General features: G+C 34.5%; 1 protein-coding gene across 1 annotated transcript; it reads left to right on the top strand.

Moving 5' to 3' along the window:
• The first annotated feature begins 4,932 nt into the window (after window positions 1–4,932).
• LOC116143370 (PH, RCC1 and FYVE domains-containing protein 1-like) lies at window positions 4,933–13,019 on the top strand. The gene is made up of 9 exons (XM_031428814.1): window positions 4,933–5,182; window positions 6,558–6,644; window positions 8,099–8,188; window positions 8,315–8,401; window positions 8,517–8,636; window positions 8,912–11,023; window positions 11,155–11,301; window positions 11,694–12,202; window positions 12,381–13,019. Exons 1-9 carry the CDS (start codon window positions 5,135–5,137, stop codon window positions 12,535–12,537), a joined length of 3,357 nt encoding a protein of 1,118 aa, XP_031284674.1. The 5' UTR covers window positions 4,933–5,134; the 3' UTR covers window positions 12,538–13,019.
• The last annotated feature ends 4,405 nt before the right edge of the window (window positions 13,020–17,424 follow it).

Raw genomic sequence — 17,424 nt, forward strand, 5'->3', positions numbered from 1 at the left:
GGATATTGTGGTTCACTTTGCTATTTGTTTTCATATAAAAATGTATGTTATACAAAAAACAGTTTAATAAAGAATAAAATTGTAAATAGTAATAGAATTATAAAAGTTTTATTAAAAACTGAAATATGAATCTTATTAAAAATATAATGTCTCATATACTATCTATAAATATAAATGTGAAAACCAATTCATATGAGATAATATGAGAACATAAAATATTTGATGTAAGAGTTATTAAACACAATTGGTAGAATATCTTATAAACTAAGATTATTTATGTTATGTTGATTATGTACCGGATTGTTTCCGCTCTATTAATTATGTATCCAGTTTACGATGTTATATATTTTTGTATATCATATCTATGAAATTATAGTAGATTTCTCTCACTTGTGGATGTAAGCAAGTTATACCAAAATAAGTAAATATCGTATCTCTTTGTGTGGTATGATTTTATTTCTATGTTATTAATTTTGAATGTATGTTTTTTATTGCACGATCTCCTAACATTATGAGCTCTCTCTTCTATGATTAAGATCCTTCCGTACAAAAGAATGGATAGATCCTCTCATTTTCCTTTTAATTAGTGAAATTATATCTATTTCTTTCTTAAGAAATTGTGGTCGACCTTGACTGAATAAGAGTTGGGTTATTTTAAGTAAATATATGTGTTTTACATAATTCTTATGTTTCTTTTAACGAAGTAAACAGATTCTAGATGAAAGAAACTCAAAAATTCAAGTGGGGGGTCAAAACAAAATATATCTACTTGGGTACGGCTGCTATATTAGCAGCCTTGTTTGAGGATGATTCCCAGACAGGTTCAAGAAAACACTCGTAGCTATTTTTAGGTATGTTTATTGGTTGGTCTATGATGCTTTATTTGATGAATAATAATGAAGGGAGTATGCATGTGACTCGGCTTTCTTTCATTCAACATAAAAGAGAAGTTGAAAGGAAAAGCAAAAAAAAAAAAAAAGGTAAAGTGAATAAAACGAGGAAGTGTTTGTGGGTGCTTGAGTTTTTGTCTGGGGCTTTGAACAAAAATGCCCCCACGTTTGAGCTTGCCTTTCCCTTATCTACAGTGTGTTCTTTTGTCCCCTAACATTAAAATTGATTTCTTTTTTCTATTTATTTCAATGTAGACAAAAGAATAAATTGTTCTTTTGGTTCCCTGCCCCCACTTCCATTATTTCATTTGTGACGGCCTTTGATTTCCATTTCATGACAAAAATTAAAGGCAAACTTGTTTTGTTAACGATATTAATTATCTTTGGATAATCGAATGATTTGATATGAACTCTTAGATGTATTATTCAAAAGATTTTAAGTTCGAATATCTTTTTGGATGCTAATTGGGATAGTTACTAGAGTTTTTATCCGATCGGTAGTTCTAAGGTTCTGAGAGATTAGTTGAGGTGTGCGTAAGTTAACCCAGATACCTCCGGTCATAAAAAATAAAAATAATAATGGCATGGTATATATTTAATATAATAATGTTGTATTAAGAAAGATGAAGGTGTTGCATACTGAATGGAAGTTTTGAGTTTTGTTGTGTTAATTAATACTTTCCTCAAGATGTTTAAGCAATTAATCACAAAATTTAGGACTCCATTCGTGAGCAAAGAGTTACAATTAAATAAATGAGTTGGAACAACTTTTTTTAATATTAAAGACACTATTTTCTTTATACAATGGAAGTCAGGAAGTGTGCCCTTTGCAACATGAAAAGTCGTTTTAGTTGTGTTATATTAAACACCCATTTTCGTTTTTATAAAAATGTGTTATATTTTATTTTATGAGTTTGACATTTTATATTTAAAAAGAAAAAAAAACGGATCTTAATATGAAAACAATATACAACTATTAAATACAATATAAAATTTCAGTTATTTCTAAATATTTTAATATTCAAACATGCATTTCATATAATATTTGAGCATTGAATTGCTAAAATATGGCACTCTGTGAGAAGGTTTGATTTTTCTATGTGACTTACTGACTTTATTATATTTATTTATTTAATTTTCCAAAATAGATCATCCAGGATACATGTAAATCAATAATATTATTGATTCGGTCTTATAATTCTCCCATTTACAAAATTAAAAATCACGAAAAAAAACATAAAGAAAATAATTTCTTTTTCATGTTTTAGCTTCCAATCATACTTTAAATCTAAAATTGATTGGTAAAAACAGTTAATCAAATATTAGTAGCAAAGAGTTTTAATAAAACTTTAAATCAAACATTCTACTAAATTCCCATAAAACATTTTATTCTATTTTACGAAAGAAATAAAAGTACATTTTTAGATATTAGTTTAACGTTAAAAGGGAAAAATTTCAATATGTGATAATTAGATGCTTACCATCAGGTAAAAAGCTATAGCTAGGGGTGGACGGGTCCAAGTACTTGCCCAAATCCCATAGAATCAGAATTGAAATTGGAATTGGAACCGGTTCCTAAAAGCCTAGAATCGAAACCTAAAACACAGGTTTCGGTATAGATTCCAGTTCCAAGTACTAAGGAAAATTACATTACCCCCTACTAATGACAAATACACTCCAAAAATTATAATATACTGATTTCGAGTAGGAATCGAAACTTGAATCTTGGATACTCACCGATTTTGATTCTACCTTATTTTTTTGCCCACCTCTAGCTATAGTTGTGAGCAGAGATGTAACCTTACTTTCTTAAATGATCACTTTTATGTTCATAATTGGAGGTGACTCGACCCTCAAACCTTCTTTATCGACAAGATGTTGGCATGAATAAGTAAATAAAAAAAAAAAGCAAACATGAGAATTATAGAATAATATTGAAATGGAGATTGGAGAATTGGGGTTTGGGCCCATATGGGAAGCAAGGGGCCGACCAGGCTAAGTAGGTGGTGTAATTGTGTCAAATCAAGGGGGCCCTCACCTTCCAAGTTTGGCTTCTTGTCCGCAAAGTTAGCCTTTGGAACCACCCTTCTTCTGGTTCATTTTTCGTCATCATTTTAAGCTTATTTTGTTTCATCATTTCATTCCTGTGTTTCACTCTTCTGTACTTCTTTCATTCTTACTCCCCTTTACCTTGTCACAATTATATCACTAACCAGCAATGGCGGCTTTCATGAATCATTACTCAATTCTCATAATTCCATCATCACTCCCAATTATCACTAATCCAGGAGATAATTACATTTACATCTACTTCTATGTTGATTAATTATTTAAATATATAAATATTGGAATGTGGGGTTTCAGTGAGCAGATCATGAATCATGGTTTTGGTGGCCACCACAACTCACAAACCACCTGATCCCTCATTTATAATTCGTTCTCATAATCTTTAATTAATCAAAAAATAAAAAAGAAATAAATACAGGATTAATTATGTTGCTGGATAATAATATAAATTTTCTATATTATTATAGTATGTATAGAACAAAAATGTTTTCAAATACTATAATCAACCCTTTGTTTTTTTAAGAATATATGAAGTTAAACCTTGGGAACTTTTTTTTTTTTTCCCTCGTATTATAAAATCATTACGTATAAAAGTCAAAGTCAAAAGTATTTATATGAGAAGTATAACGAATGGGCGGCTGATATACTCTTGCCAATGAATAATGAACAGATATAATCAAATTCGTCGAAAATTTCCACGTATTAGAAAAGTGGGTCCTACAAGGTCTACTGTCAAGATGATCATCAACCGGAGATGGTCGTTCACCTACCGAATCAACAAAAAAGAAGGGGCCCGGAGGGAGAGGCCCGCTCTTCGATAAAAATTCTCCAGATTTTAAGGGGTTCTTTGGTCATTTCAACGTGGGTTCTCATTTCGCAAAAGCAAAGAAAGATCACAGATTCACTGTGTAGTAATTAATTAATTAATGACTCCTTAATAAATAATAATAGTAATGCACACAAAACGTCACCGTCTCTCAATTTCTGAAAAGCGTATGACATGATATGACCCGGAATCAGATCACGGATCCACGGGTTTTGTCACTTTTTGTTATCTTTTTTATCCTTGCTCGTTTTCGCTTGCCTTGAGCTTGACTATCAAGTTTTAATTATTACTCACTAATCAAGTGCTAAAATTTTCAATTAACTTTTCGGTCAAAGGCTAGGCCACGACCTCATCATACCAACAGTAAATTTAACTTTTAATTAATTAAATTAAATCAACATTGTTAATGTTAATACGGGAATTAATTAAAATTTGAGAACATCCCTAGATTTTATCCGACGAAAAGATAATATCTTTATGAGATTCATAAATGACCCTTGTTTCACCGAACTACTACATTCTCCTCGGTTGACTCCCAAAAAAATCTTGACCCGAGTCACCCAACCTCCGCTCCAATCGCCACCAAATATTCGGACCCCGAGTGGCTCAACCAAATCTAGTAAACCCGAGCCCAACTCCAACTCCCCCCCGCCCGCTCATCTAACCGCCACATCATCACATTCCAAGGTCCTTTTAGTCAATTCGATTATTTTAGTTGATTAAATTTACCAAAAGAACCCTTCAACGTGCAGCCCTGCCTCAAAGGACAACATTACGTTCAGACCAAAAACCAAGTACCAAAGTTACGTAATCACACATATTTTTCCCGAGTGTAGAGGGTCCGTTTGGTTCGCATTTTAATTGTTACAGCAGAAAAAATGTGGCTGAACGTCCACTTCCAAACAGAGTCTTAAGAGTTAAAAGAAACAGTAGTGAAGAAAGAAAAATAGTAATTAAAGAAAAAAAGAAAATGTAAAAAAAATGACTGCTTTGGAAATGTCTATTCATAATTGTTTTCAAACTCAGGCGATTTCATGATACTTTTCGTTTATTTTGTTTTCTCATCTTTGACTCCCTCTGTACTTTTGATTTTTTAATTTTTACAAAGACCGAAGACTCGGCGTCCGGTTTTCTTTCTCTCTCTCTCTCTCTCTCTCTCTCTCCGAGTCTCTCCGGTGGTCCATTGCCGGAGCGGAAGCGATCAGGTAGATCTGGTGGTGGAGGTGGAGAGTTGATGGTGGAATGGTTGGGAGAACAAAGTAGAAGAGAGGGTGAGTACTGTATAGGATGAACGGAGGATTGGCGAGGGATCGAAGAGGGAGGTGGTGCTTTGGTGAATCTCTCACATGGAATGGCAGATCTTGTTAGCTACGGGAATGCCCACCGTGATATTGAGCAGGTCTTCTTCTTCTTCTTCTTCTACTACGACTTCTTTTGTTTTTGTTTTTGTTTTCACTCTGCTTTTTTGCTCTCTATTTGTAACAAAATTTCCGCCTTTATTTTTATTTTAGATATTTTGTTGTTGAAAATAATGGGGATTTTCTCCGTTAAATTTGGGTTTGGTTTCGTTTATTTGAAAATTAAAAAGTTCGAAAATGGACCCTATTTCTCTCTTTCTTTATCCTTTTTTTTTTTTTTTTTAAGTTTAATTTTTGGGTAATTAGTTATTTACCTTTTAATGCGGGTTGAATTCTGTTATGTGTTGTGTGATTTATACAAGAGACAGAACCAAGCCCGTTTTGGCTACTCTTGGAACGGAATAAAACCTGAAAATGTTATTATTTTGTGAAATGAGCTGATACTTGGCTAGGCATGCATTTGAAAACTAGGTGTTTTTATGGGTAGTCTTTGGCTAGTAACTTTGATATTTTTACTCGGTTATTTGATCTATTAAATGATGGACTGTTGTACCAAGATGAAGAAAGGGGAATATTGGGTTGCAAATGTCTGTTTTTTGTTAACAAACTAAGTTCTTGACTCTATGACTGTCAACTAAGGTTACATTTAGTATGATGAGAGTACCAATGATAGGACTCGTGATAGACTGATAGTGTATGATGAATATGAATGATGTTTTGAAAGGCATTATGTGTTTTTTCAGTTTTCGGTTTGAATTTAGATCCTTTATTGGGGGAGTAGCAAACATAATCTTCATTTTGAATAGCACCATTTCCCGTTTACATGATTTTCTGGAGCAACTCTTACATTTTCCAAGATGTTTTGTGCCCTCAGTGGGGTAGTGTCTAGCGCGGCATCGTGTTGTTGCATATCAGAGAAGCTCTAAAATTCTTTGATTTGCTGCACAGAGTGGAGCTTAAACCAGTGATAGTTCTAAAGAGGTTTTGTGGAAATTTCACTATGTGTTGTGACAGTCGTAGAGTGACATTCCACTACAAATGTCTTTTGTCAGATTCTGTTCACAAACCTATAAAATACCAAGCATGGAAGCATGCACTTCTTCCAATAAGTTTGAATTAGAAGCTGATTATCCTGTCAGAGCCAGCCAGTAAAAAATGTAATCTGTGAATAGGGTTCCATAATTTATTTGCCGTAAATCATGCATTCATGTGGTTCATGGGGAAATTGAAGCATGCTTGTCAGATTTTTGTGTTATAAAATTTTGAAAACTGATGCAATCAATCTGCTTTTTTTTTTTTAATTCTAGTGTCTGTAGTTCTATCATGTTTATATATACTTTCTGTAGTTCCATGAAATAGTTTATGTTGCTGTGGTTTTGTTCTGAGGTTTGTTAATTATATTTCTGCCTTTTGCAGGCTTTAATTGCTTTGAAGAAGGGTGCTCAGCTTCTGAAGTATGGTCGTAAGGGCAAGCCTAAGTTTTATCCATTTAGACTTTCTAATGTAAGTTTTATATAAAAACCTTTAAGTTGGTTGCTTTGAGACTTTCATGCCTATTTTTATTTAAATGAACAGAAAAGTGTGATAGATATATTATGCCAAAATGTGCTCAATTATAAATGATTTTAGTGAAAATATGCTGTAATGCAACTGCCGGTGAAAGTGTGATGTAGAAAATGCCCGCTATCTGATATGATGTTAGAGAGCAAAAATAAACTGTTTAATAAGACCAAAATGTCTAAGGCAAATCAGAATTTGATTTATTGAGTACCTTTTATAGATGATACAACTTTCAAGAAAGCAAAATTTAGAGTAGACAAAGAGCAGCGGATGTGACAGGGTTGCATTAACTAAAAAATATCTTTAATTGGACAAAGATTTTAACATATTAGAGTTGGGCATGGTACTGTAAGTGTGCGATATCCCTGGTTTTATTGTGGTTTGCATGGATTGGAAGGTTGATTGTGGTTTGCATGGATTGGAAGGTTGATTGTGGTATTTCTCCATTCCTCCTTTGACATATTGCCCAAATTTTTAAGATATTTAGTATTTGTTCTTGCTTGATTATTTTTTGTGACATATTGCTGTAATGCTTTAGTCCTTGATCCTAACAATTTTTACTTAGATTTAAGTGACTTTTGTCCAACTTTAGAGTGTTCTTCACTGTCAACTATGAAGTTTCGTACTTGCTGTTTGCTGTCTTAACTGCCTGTGGTTGGTTACAGAAGTTATCTCATCTTGTTGGTCGCTTCATGGATGTTGTGTAAGACTTATCTATTAGGTTCCTTCGTCATGTGGGAAATTGAGTTCAAGGGGGGGAGGGATTAGTTTATTACTTAAGCTACTTGCTAGTTGTCTGGCTCTTGTTCATGTTTAAGATCTTTGTGCATCATGGCTACTGCAGCTTAACGTNGACTTTTGTCCAACTTTAGAGTGTTCTTCACTGTCAACTATGAAGTTTCGTACTTGCTGTTTGCTGTCTTAGCTGCCTGTGGTTGGTTACAGAAGTTATCTCATCTTGTTGGTCGCTTCATGGATGTTGTGTAAGACTTATCTATTAGGTTCCTTAGTAATGTGGGAAATTGAGTTCAAGGGGGGGGTGGGGTGGGGAAAGGGATTAGTTTATTAGTTAAGCTACTTGCTAGTTGTCTGGCTCTTGTTCATGTTTAAGATCTTTGTGCATCATGGCTACTGCAGCTTAACGTTAGTGAGAACAAAATATTGCCTTCTTTGAGGAAATAACTTGAATTTTGTCAAATACAATATGGCCTTAATTCAGAAATCCATGGTTTTAAGTCAAATAAGTATCCCAAGCTGTTCAGCTTAAAGTATTGCTGTATGTTTTACTTATGCTTATTCAGTTTATTGCTTTTTGTAGTATTGTTACTATACAAGCTTATCTTCTTTCATGTGTTCGTTTCTTTTATGATCTACTTAACTTATGTGCACAATCACAGGACGAATCATCTTTGATCTGGATATCAAGTAGTGGAGAAAGAAGTTTGAAGTTAGCTTCTGTATCTAAAATTATTCCTGGACAAAGAACTGTGAGATTTCCTTGTTTTATTATTCTGTACTACTATTATTCTTTTTATGTTATTTTTAGCATGTGTGAATCTTTTAACTTAATGATTTAAGCTTCTGTCTCTAAAGTTTTCTTAATATCCTTTCAGGCTGTTTTCCAGCGGTACCTTCGTCCGGAAAAGGACTATTTATCTTTTTCTCTTATATACAATAACGGAAAGCGGTCACTTGATCTGGTTGGTGATGAAACTTTGTCCATAAATACATGGTCTTTTTTTCTTTGTGTTTTTCTTGGGTCTTATTCGTGCATTACCTGGTTTAATTGTAAGCTTCATATTCTTTTCTTTTTAGATTTGCAAAGACAAAGTTGAGGCAGAGGTGTGGATTGCTGGCTTAAAAGCATTAATACCCTCTGGACAAGGTGGTCGCTCCAAAATTGATGGATGGAATGATGGAGGCCTCTACCTTGAGGTAGTTTTACCTGCCTTGATACATCTATTGGTTGATATTTGTGTTGTGCTTTATTTCTTGTTTCACTCAGTGATGCTGTACCATTAAAAGCCTAAGTCTGGTTTTCATTCTTCCAAATTTGTTAATGTGTTATTTGAAAATGCATACCTTAAGTTTTCTGATATATAAACTATATTAGAATGGTGCATTATGTGATGAATTGATTGTTGTTTTCATTTTATAAGTTCAGCTGCATATTATGTCTGACATGTAAATTTGCCATCAATTAAATTCAGGATAGCAGAGACTTGACTTCAAATAGTGCAAGTGATAGTTCTGTGAGTGTTACACGAGATATTAGCTCACCAGAAGTTTCTGTCAGTTTGAGCAACCCAATTACTTCTCCAAAGAGCTTTCAACCTGAGAATTCCATTTCTTCAAATTCTGAAAGATCACATGTAGCATCAGACAACACAAATATGCAAGTAAAAGGATCCGGTTCAGATGTCTTTAGAGTTAGTGTTTCTAGTGCTCCCAGTACTTCTAGCCATGGTTCTGCACCGGATGATTGTGATGCTTTAGGTGATGTATACATATGGGGTGAAGTCATATGTGATAATGTTGTCAAGCTTGGGGCTGATAAAAGCACTAGTTACTTGAGCTCAAGAACAGATGTGCTTCTTCCCAGGCCATTGGAATCCAATGTGGTTTTAGATGTTCATCATATAGCCTGTGGTGTCAGGCATGCAGCCTTGGTCACGAGACAGGGTGAAGTTTTTACTTGGGGTGAGGAATCTGGAGGGCGACTTGGCCATGGTGTTGGGAAAGATATTATTCAACCTCGTCTTCTTGAATCTTTGACAGTTACAACTGTTGATTTTGTTGCTTGTGGGGAATTCCATACTTGTGCTGTTACAATGGCCGGGGAACTTTATACTTGGGGAGATGGCACACATAATGCTGGGCTTCTTGGACATGGTACTGATGTCAGTCACTGGATACCAAAGAGAATATCAGGGCCTCTTGAGGGACTTCAAGTTGCTTCAGTAACTTGTGGTCCATGGCATACAGCCTTAATAACGTCGATGGGGCAGCTCTTTACATTTGGTGATGGTACATTTGGTGTGTTGGGCCATGGTGACAGGGCAAGCATTTCATTTCCTAGAGAAGTAGAATCTCTCTCAGGGTTGAGAACAATTGCTGTTGCTTGTGGAGTGTGGCATACTGCTGCTGTTGTGGAGGTTATTGTAACACAGTCTAGTGCAAGCGTTTCATCAGGGAAATTGTTTACTTGGGGTGATGGAGACAAGAATCGTCTTGGACATGGAGATAAGGAAGCTCGACTTAAACCCACATGTGTGCCTGCATTAATTGATTACAATTTTCACAAAATTGCTTGTGGGCACAGTTTAACTGTTGGCTTGACCACATCTGGACATGTGTTTACAATGGGGAGTACTGTATATGGTCAACTGGGGAATCCCAATGCTGATGGAAAGATACCATGCCTGGTTGAAGATAAACTTGCTGGGGAGTGTGTTGAAGAAATTGCTTGTGGTGCTTATCATGTAGCAGTCTTAACATCCAGGAATGAAGTGTATACATGGGGAAAGGGTGCTAATGGAAGATTGGGCCATGGAGATGTTGAAGATCGGAAAACACCAACTTTGGTTGAAGCTCTGAAGGATAGACATGTAAAATATATTGCTTGTGGCTCAAATTATTCTGCAGCTATATGTCTTCATAAATGGGTATCTAGTGCTGAGCAGTCTCAGTGCTCAGCATGTAGACAGGCTTTTGGTTTCACTCGGAAGAGACATAACTGCTATAACTGTGGACTTGTTCACTGCCATTCATGCAGTTCAAGAAAAGCAATAAGAGCAGCATTGGCACCTAATCCAGGCAAACCATATCGTGTTTGTGATTCCTGTTATGCAAAACTAAACAAGGTGTTAGAATCTGGTAGCAATAACAGGAGGAATGCTATGCCTCGCCTTTCAGGTGAAAACAAGGACAGATTGGACAAGGCTGATATTAAATTGTCCAAGTCAACAATGCCTTCCAATATGGATTTGATTAAGCAGTTAGACAGCAAAGCAGCCAAACAGAGCAAGAAAGCTGATACTTTTTCCCTTGTACGCTCCTCCCAAGCACCTTCTTTTTTACAGCTGAAAGATGTTGTTCTCTCTACTGCTGTTGATATGCCACGAACGACTCCTAAACCAATTCTCACACCATCTGGAGTAAGTTCCAGGTCTGTGTCACCTTTCTCAAGGAGACCCAGTCCCCCTCGATCTGCCACACCCGTTCCTACAACTTCAGGACTTTCTTTCTCTAAAAGTATTACTGATAGTTTGAAGAAGACTAATGAACTTTTGAATCAAGAAGTGCTTAAGCTGCGAGCACAGGTATTCTCAAGTTCCTTACTTTTTTATATATTCTTAGGGGCCAAATGCAGGGCGGGTGGTGGGGGGCATTTATGTAGGCCCTCATGTTCAAATGTACTATCTTAATCTTGATGATTATGATTATGATGTAGGTTGAGAGCCTAAGACAAAGATGTGAGCTCCAAGAACTAGAGCTTCAGAAATCAACAAAGAAAGCTCAAGAAGCTACGGCAGTTGCTGCAGAGGAATCTGCAAAAGCTAAAGCTGCAAAAGAAGTTATCAAGTCACTAACAGCTCAGGTTATTACTTTTATATGTTCCTTTGTTTAAGGTTGTTCTTGATCCAAACTCATGCTTTCCATATGGTATAAGTTATTCAGTATCTTATCTGCCATTATATTGAATCTGGTGAAGTAGAATTCTCTTTAGAAAGAAGAAGCTGACTTGATTTCACTACAAGTTTAGGCTGCAAACCTGTCCTTAAAATTGACTATTTTAGCAGTGGAAAAAAAGTCGTAAATATTTGTTTGTTGGGGCATTGTTTGAAGCGCATTTTGGACTTTGGAAATTGAGTTTAAGCGTTCCTTCAAAACCTGCTTTTCTCATTTCACTATTTCTTGTTAAATTTTCTTTTATGTAATTAGTGCTTTTGATGATAGTAATCTTGATTTTATTCTTCTGGATTATCACAGCTAAAAGACATGGCTGAGAAGCTGCCACCTGGGGCTTACGACTCTGAGAGCATGAAGCCAGCTTACCTACCAAATGGCTTGGATTCAAATGGAGTTCATTATTCAGATGCAAATGAAGAGCGCCATTCAAGATCTGATTCAGTCAGCAGCTCTATCCTGGGTTTTCCCACAGGAATTGACGCGATCACTTATAATGGATCTGGAAACCTTGCACACTTACTCCGGGAACCTACTGGAGCCAATGGGAGGGATGACCATCAAGATACCAGACTGCCAAATGGTAGTGGCGGGGTTTATGCTAGTAGCAGTCGTATGTCAGAATCTGAGGATGGAAAAGATTCTGGTTCTTTCCAAGACGGTGAGAATGGTATGAATTCTAGAAATTCTGCAATGGCTGTCAACGGTAATCAAGTTGAGGCTGAGTGGATCGAACAGTATGAGCCTGGCGTGTATATAACTCTTGTAGCATTGCGAGATGGAACCAGAGATTTAAAACGAGTGCGCTTCAGGTACTTCTGTTATGCTTTTATCCAAATTCATGCAGGAGTGGCTTAACTCATATATATGGTGTTAATTTTATGTGTCATGGGCCTAGTCCAATTTAATGTGCTTTTGTTCTTGAGATATGATATTAGATGCTTTAATATAGTCATTTTACAACACCTGACACTGTTCACATTTCTGCAGCCGGAGAAGATTTGGTGAACATCAAGCTGAGACTTGGTGGTCAGAAAACCGTGAAAAGGTATACGAGAGATATAACGTTCGTGGACTGGACAAATCGACTTCTGGGCAGGCCGCCCGTAGATCAGAAGGAGCCGTCTCACCCACTTCCCAAATTTAGCAACAAGGCCAGAAATAGGGAGGTTCAGCATTAACACAAATTGTACCAATGACGAAGGATAATGTCCAAGCAGAGTTGAAGCGAAGCAAAAATCCTTCTTTTTCTTTTGCCCATTTTTTTTTTTTCCTTTTTTTTTTTGACGCCCACCTCTCCACTTCTTTTTTAATTAATTTTTCGTTTTTCCATTTAATTTATGGGTATCTATCTGCCCTTTACAGATCTCTTGTATTGTAGTGTATATAAAATCATCATCAATTGTGCGGTCACCCTAGCAAAAAAGTTTTTGTTCTTAGCTTTCTACATCCCCACAGTTGTTTTTGTTGCCCATATATTTAGCTTTATTTCATATTTATTTAGAATTAAGGAAGAATCCTCTTTTGATCTGAGGTTTTACCATAATTTTTAGGAGGAAAATCAGGAATGCATAACACTTGTAACACCTTTTATAATGAGATGAAACAAATGTATCATGTTTTTAGGAACTTGTATAATATATTATCAAATAAAAAGAAAAGAAAATTTAGTATGTCTCTGCCGGGAATTGCTGCAGTTTCTTGATTTGATTATAAAGGGAATGGTATTATAATATAATTGGATAAGATTATATGATGAAATGTGGCGTAGATTGAAGCTTTGAAATGGCATTAATGGTGATGCGCTTTCAATGTTGGGATTTGACTGTTTCTTCGGATTTGGAGATTAAGCGATCCCAAATTTAGGCCAACTTCAAAAGTAATAAATTTTTCTGTTGGTTGAAGTCCAAGTTACGAAAGTACACCATTTAATAATTCTTTTTCCTTGTTATTTCAAATATCATCATTCTCTGTTTGAATAGAGCAGAGGATGCACAAGCTGAAAACCAAATATTTATTAAATTAATTTTTCGATAGTTAAAAAGTGTTATATCCTTCAACTCCAAAATAATTGAAATGACAAACGGGCCCAAGATAATAAAAAAAAAAAAGAAAAAAATTGAAATGATGTTTGATAGACAGTATTAACAAAACCTTTTCTTTATTTCTTTTTTTAAAGAAAACAAATTGGTTATAGACTTTGGTTTATTTTTTTTAACCCTATAAAAAATAGTTAAATCTCAAGTACCATAATTATTTTCATAAAATATCAGAAACCTCCTTGAGTAGGAGGTTTTTTTTTTTTTTTTTTTTTTTTTTTTAGTTTGCGATACTTTTAGGGGACTTTTAATAATAAGGAGAATAATGATTTTAAAAAAAAATCCTTGAAGAGTTAGAGATTTAAGTGTTTCTCATGGCAAACAAAATTAACCCTTTAAACTTTTATAGGAAAAATGAAGTAATGAACTTTAAATAGTACTCTATTTTCAATTTTAGATATTATTTATGTTTTAAATAATTAAAAAAAAATTGCCTAGGCATTAGGCTTCTTAATGGCGCAACTGCACCCTGAAGAGTAGATAGAAATAGAATGTGAAATGTGAAGTGAAAACAAAAACAGGCAGAGTGGCTCAAATGTCATTTCTGTCCCATCCTTTTAGTTTTTCTCTATTACCAATTTGTCCTCTTTATTTTCTACAAACTTTTTATTAAAAAAAAAAAAATGCCAAAGTTGATGACTTACATCAGACTTAAAGTTACCGTAATTAACTTAATTACTTTCCAATTATAGCACATTTTACTCTTCTTAGAGAGAATTTTACGTACAATAGATAATGTTACTTTTGCAAATAAAAAAAACGAGTGTATAGTTATTGGTAATTAATACATATGTTATTATCACCCTTTTTAAAATATTTTAGAAAAAATTACATATCTCATATCAGTCAGTGATAAATTTTGTGTTCAATTTATAAGGTTCGGGTTCACCTAATTAATAGATACTTAAAGTGAAGGAGGCTTAATGCGTTAAAAGTAAACTTATACGAACATAGATTCGAAACATAAAATTTGTACTTAATTAGACTGAGATTCCACAGTCATTATAACCAAAGTTTAGTGATAGGGCTTTAATTGTCGTCATATTTAGGATGGGAGTTGTGACAAAATCTCCTGGCATACATTATAATAACTATCTAATCAGATTATCAACCATCAAATTCTCTCATCGATCTTTGCTAAGTTTATTTATGATGTTGTAGTTCTAGATTGTCAATTTATGACGTTACTCAACACATATTCCACACGCTTTGGTCAAAATTGACGGTGATCTTGGTGGATTAGGTCAAACCATTTTCATTTTCTTTAAAATAAAAAAAAACATAGAGAGATGAACTGGTTTTAGGTGAGAGCAAATTATGGTGATCTTTGCTTCATTTAACACTTCAATGCAAGATATAGAGGACAATAATTAGAATTCTAATTATAAACTACAAGAGTCAACCCAGAGAAATGAGCAAATTTTCAAAGGAAGTTCGAACATGTTAGAAACAAGGCATTTTTTTTCACTCTTTTGTCTCACCAAACCCGATTGAAATTCCCCTCCATTGAAATTTAAACTTCAATTTTAACGACATTTGAACTTAGTCGGTTGGCAGTTAGGTTTTTCTTTTTAGATATTAGAGAATATGAAACTGATGAAACCTTCTAACATTGACATATTCCTCCTCATTATATCATGCTTCGTTTAATTAAAACAACCACCACGTATTCCTTTCACAATCCATGTTCATATTGATAGAAGATTGAATCTAGTTTTGAATCACACCACAATTTCATCTAATTTATTTAATTAATTGCAATTTAAGGAGTCATTAATCCACCCAAAACACTTGTGTATAGATCTGTTTTTTTAGATTTTATGTCGTATAATGGATAATATTGACATAAATATACTGTAGAGTTTACAACAATAATCATTTCCTTCAACATCTTAAATCACAAGTAATTAACGCGAGATTTAATTAATTAAAAACTGCAAAAATTATATATAAAAGAAAAAAAAAAAGAGAAGTAATTGTGGGAAGAGATAGAGAAATGTAGATGAGTAGGTAGGGTCGTGCAAATGTAAGATGGATGTTATTGAATAATAATTATGAAATATTCAGATCGAATCAGAGAAGAAGATCACGTCACCCAGTCATAGTCATCTTTTCAATTGTGTATTGCCTTGCACGCTTTCGAATTCAAAGCTGTATATCACTGTGATCGACCACTTGAAAGAAGGAGTTTCTGATCGATCAACTCATCAAGAATTTTTTTTTTAATGTGTATGCATGATAGAACATTGTTAATATTGCATTTGGAGAGTTTTCTGAATGATTTATTAAGAACCCATTTGCAAGAGATCAAAATGATGAAGATTATAAGTAAGAATTTGATAATTTGCATGATTCATGCCTTTATATTATAATCTGGACATTATCAAATTGAGCCCAGAGCTTCTGTACAATGTGAAAACTCGCTAAACTTTAACACTTCTTGAAGAAAAAGGACAGGGATTTCACTAACATATAATATGATGATGATGATGAACAACTTCTAGAAAAATCAAAAAGCAAGTAAAAGAAAGAGTACCCACGTAGCGATAAATTAATTGATGATAATCCCATGTTCATCTTCTTGATTGTTTTATCATGAACATTCAGTTGAAGCTAGCTTCCAAAAACCCAAAAATACTTAATTGCTCTTCATGGCAATCTATCTGAACTCTCTAACCCTATGTCGTTGTGTTTCTTGGAGGGACCTGAAGGTGGAATTGGAACTCCTTTTGGAAAGAAACCAGAGATAGTACGTGGTGAATTGTGAGATTTTGTTGGGCTCACTTTGAAAACTTGAGAACTGTGTCTTGAACCCTGAGTGTTGCCAACCAACAAAAATACCAACCAAAACATGAGAATCAGATATCTTTTACCCATACCCATTTAAAAAGAGAAAGAAACCAAGAAACTCCAAAAAGAGAGAGAAAGAGAGAGATTGATTCTGAAGCTAGAACAGTTGAAAGCAGTAGTGGGCAAATTAAGTTAATATTATTAACAAAATGTGAATGTTGGTAGTAGTAGTAGTAGTAGTAGTAGTAGTGGTGAGTTGCGGTGGATTGTATAAGAAGGAAAGGTTGAAACATGTTGAAATAAATGCATGTTGGGTCATGTGGAGTTTTCTTTGTAAAAAAAAAAGATTAGCAAATGAGAGAGATGGGCAGGTTGAAGAAAGAGAAAGAGAGAAAGGGTTTGAACTTTGAACGGGTCTTAAGGATGAGTGTTTTGAGTAATAATGGAATGATGAAACACAAAAGGGGGCGAAAGGGGATTTGGGTTTAGCCAAGAAAAACGTACAAAATAGTTTGAAGAAAAAGAGGAAGGAAGAGTTTGAAATTGGTTAGGTGAGAATGTGGGGACATCGCTAATTAATTGGCCGACTATCAAAAAACTGAAAACTGTTTTGTTTTCGTCTTAAGTCCCACAATATGGAGCCTTGTTTTTCTTTGTCTTATAAGAGGAGTAAATTCATTTTATAGTTAGAATAAATTTTAACCCCCAATCTATGAGAGATGATACGTTACTACCCCCTTGGTTTCAGAAACACCCAAATTACCTCTATTTCTTTTGAATTCAGATGTTAAAACTTAATCATGAGAGGGTAATTTTGTTAATTAATCTTACATATATAACATTATGGAGATAAAAAACCTAATCTAACATTATGAATTGACACAATTACCTTTTAACAGTTGAGTTTTAACGCATGAATTTGAAAAATGGGGGTAACATTGGGTGTTCTTGAAACTAAAAGGGAGGAAATTGTGCTTTCATGATAGATTGGGTGTGAAAATGACGTTCAGGCTATTTTATATTTTTGTTTTCATTTTGTATTGCTGCAATTAAGAGGGAGCTGGTAATGGTAATGGTTAAGGTTTTAAAACCCGACCCAGGGGTGACCTGTTCAGGTAACCGGGTCATGGGTTAACCGATTAAAC

This window comes from Pistacia vera, unplaced genomic scaffold (genome assembly GCF_008641045.1).
Source record: "Pistacia vera cultivar Batoury unplaced genomic scaffold, PisVer_v2 Contig43, whole genome shotgun sequence".
Classification (NCBI taxonomy): domain Eukaryota; kingdom Viridiplantae; phylum Streptophyta; class Magnoliopsida; order Sapindales; family Anacardiaceae; genus Pistacia; species Pistacia vera.

Bases quoted from the DNA above. Each gene is read 5' to 3' on its own strand.
- LOC116143370 (XM_031428814.1), top strand. From the start codon at position 5,135: ATGGCAGATCTTGTTAGCTACGGGAATGCCCACCGTGATATTGAGCAG. The intron at 8,189-8,314 runs GTGAGATTTCCT...ATATCCTTTCAG, and splicing joins TTATTCCTGGACAAAGAACT to GCTGTTTTCCAGCGGTACCT. The intron at 12,203-12,380 runs GTACTTCTGTTA...ACATTTCTGCAG, and splicing joins TTAAAACGAGTGCGCTTCAG to CCGGAGAAGATTTGGTGAAC.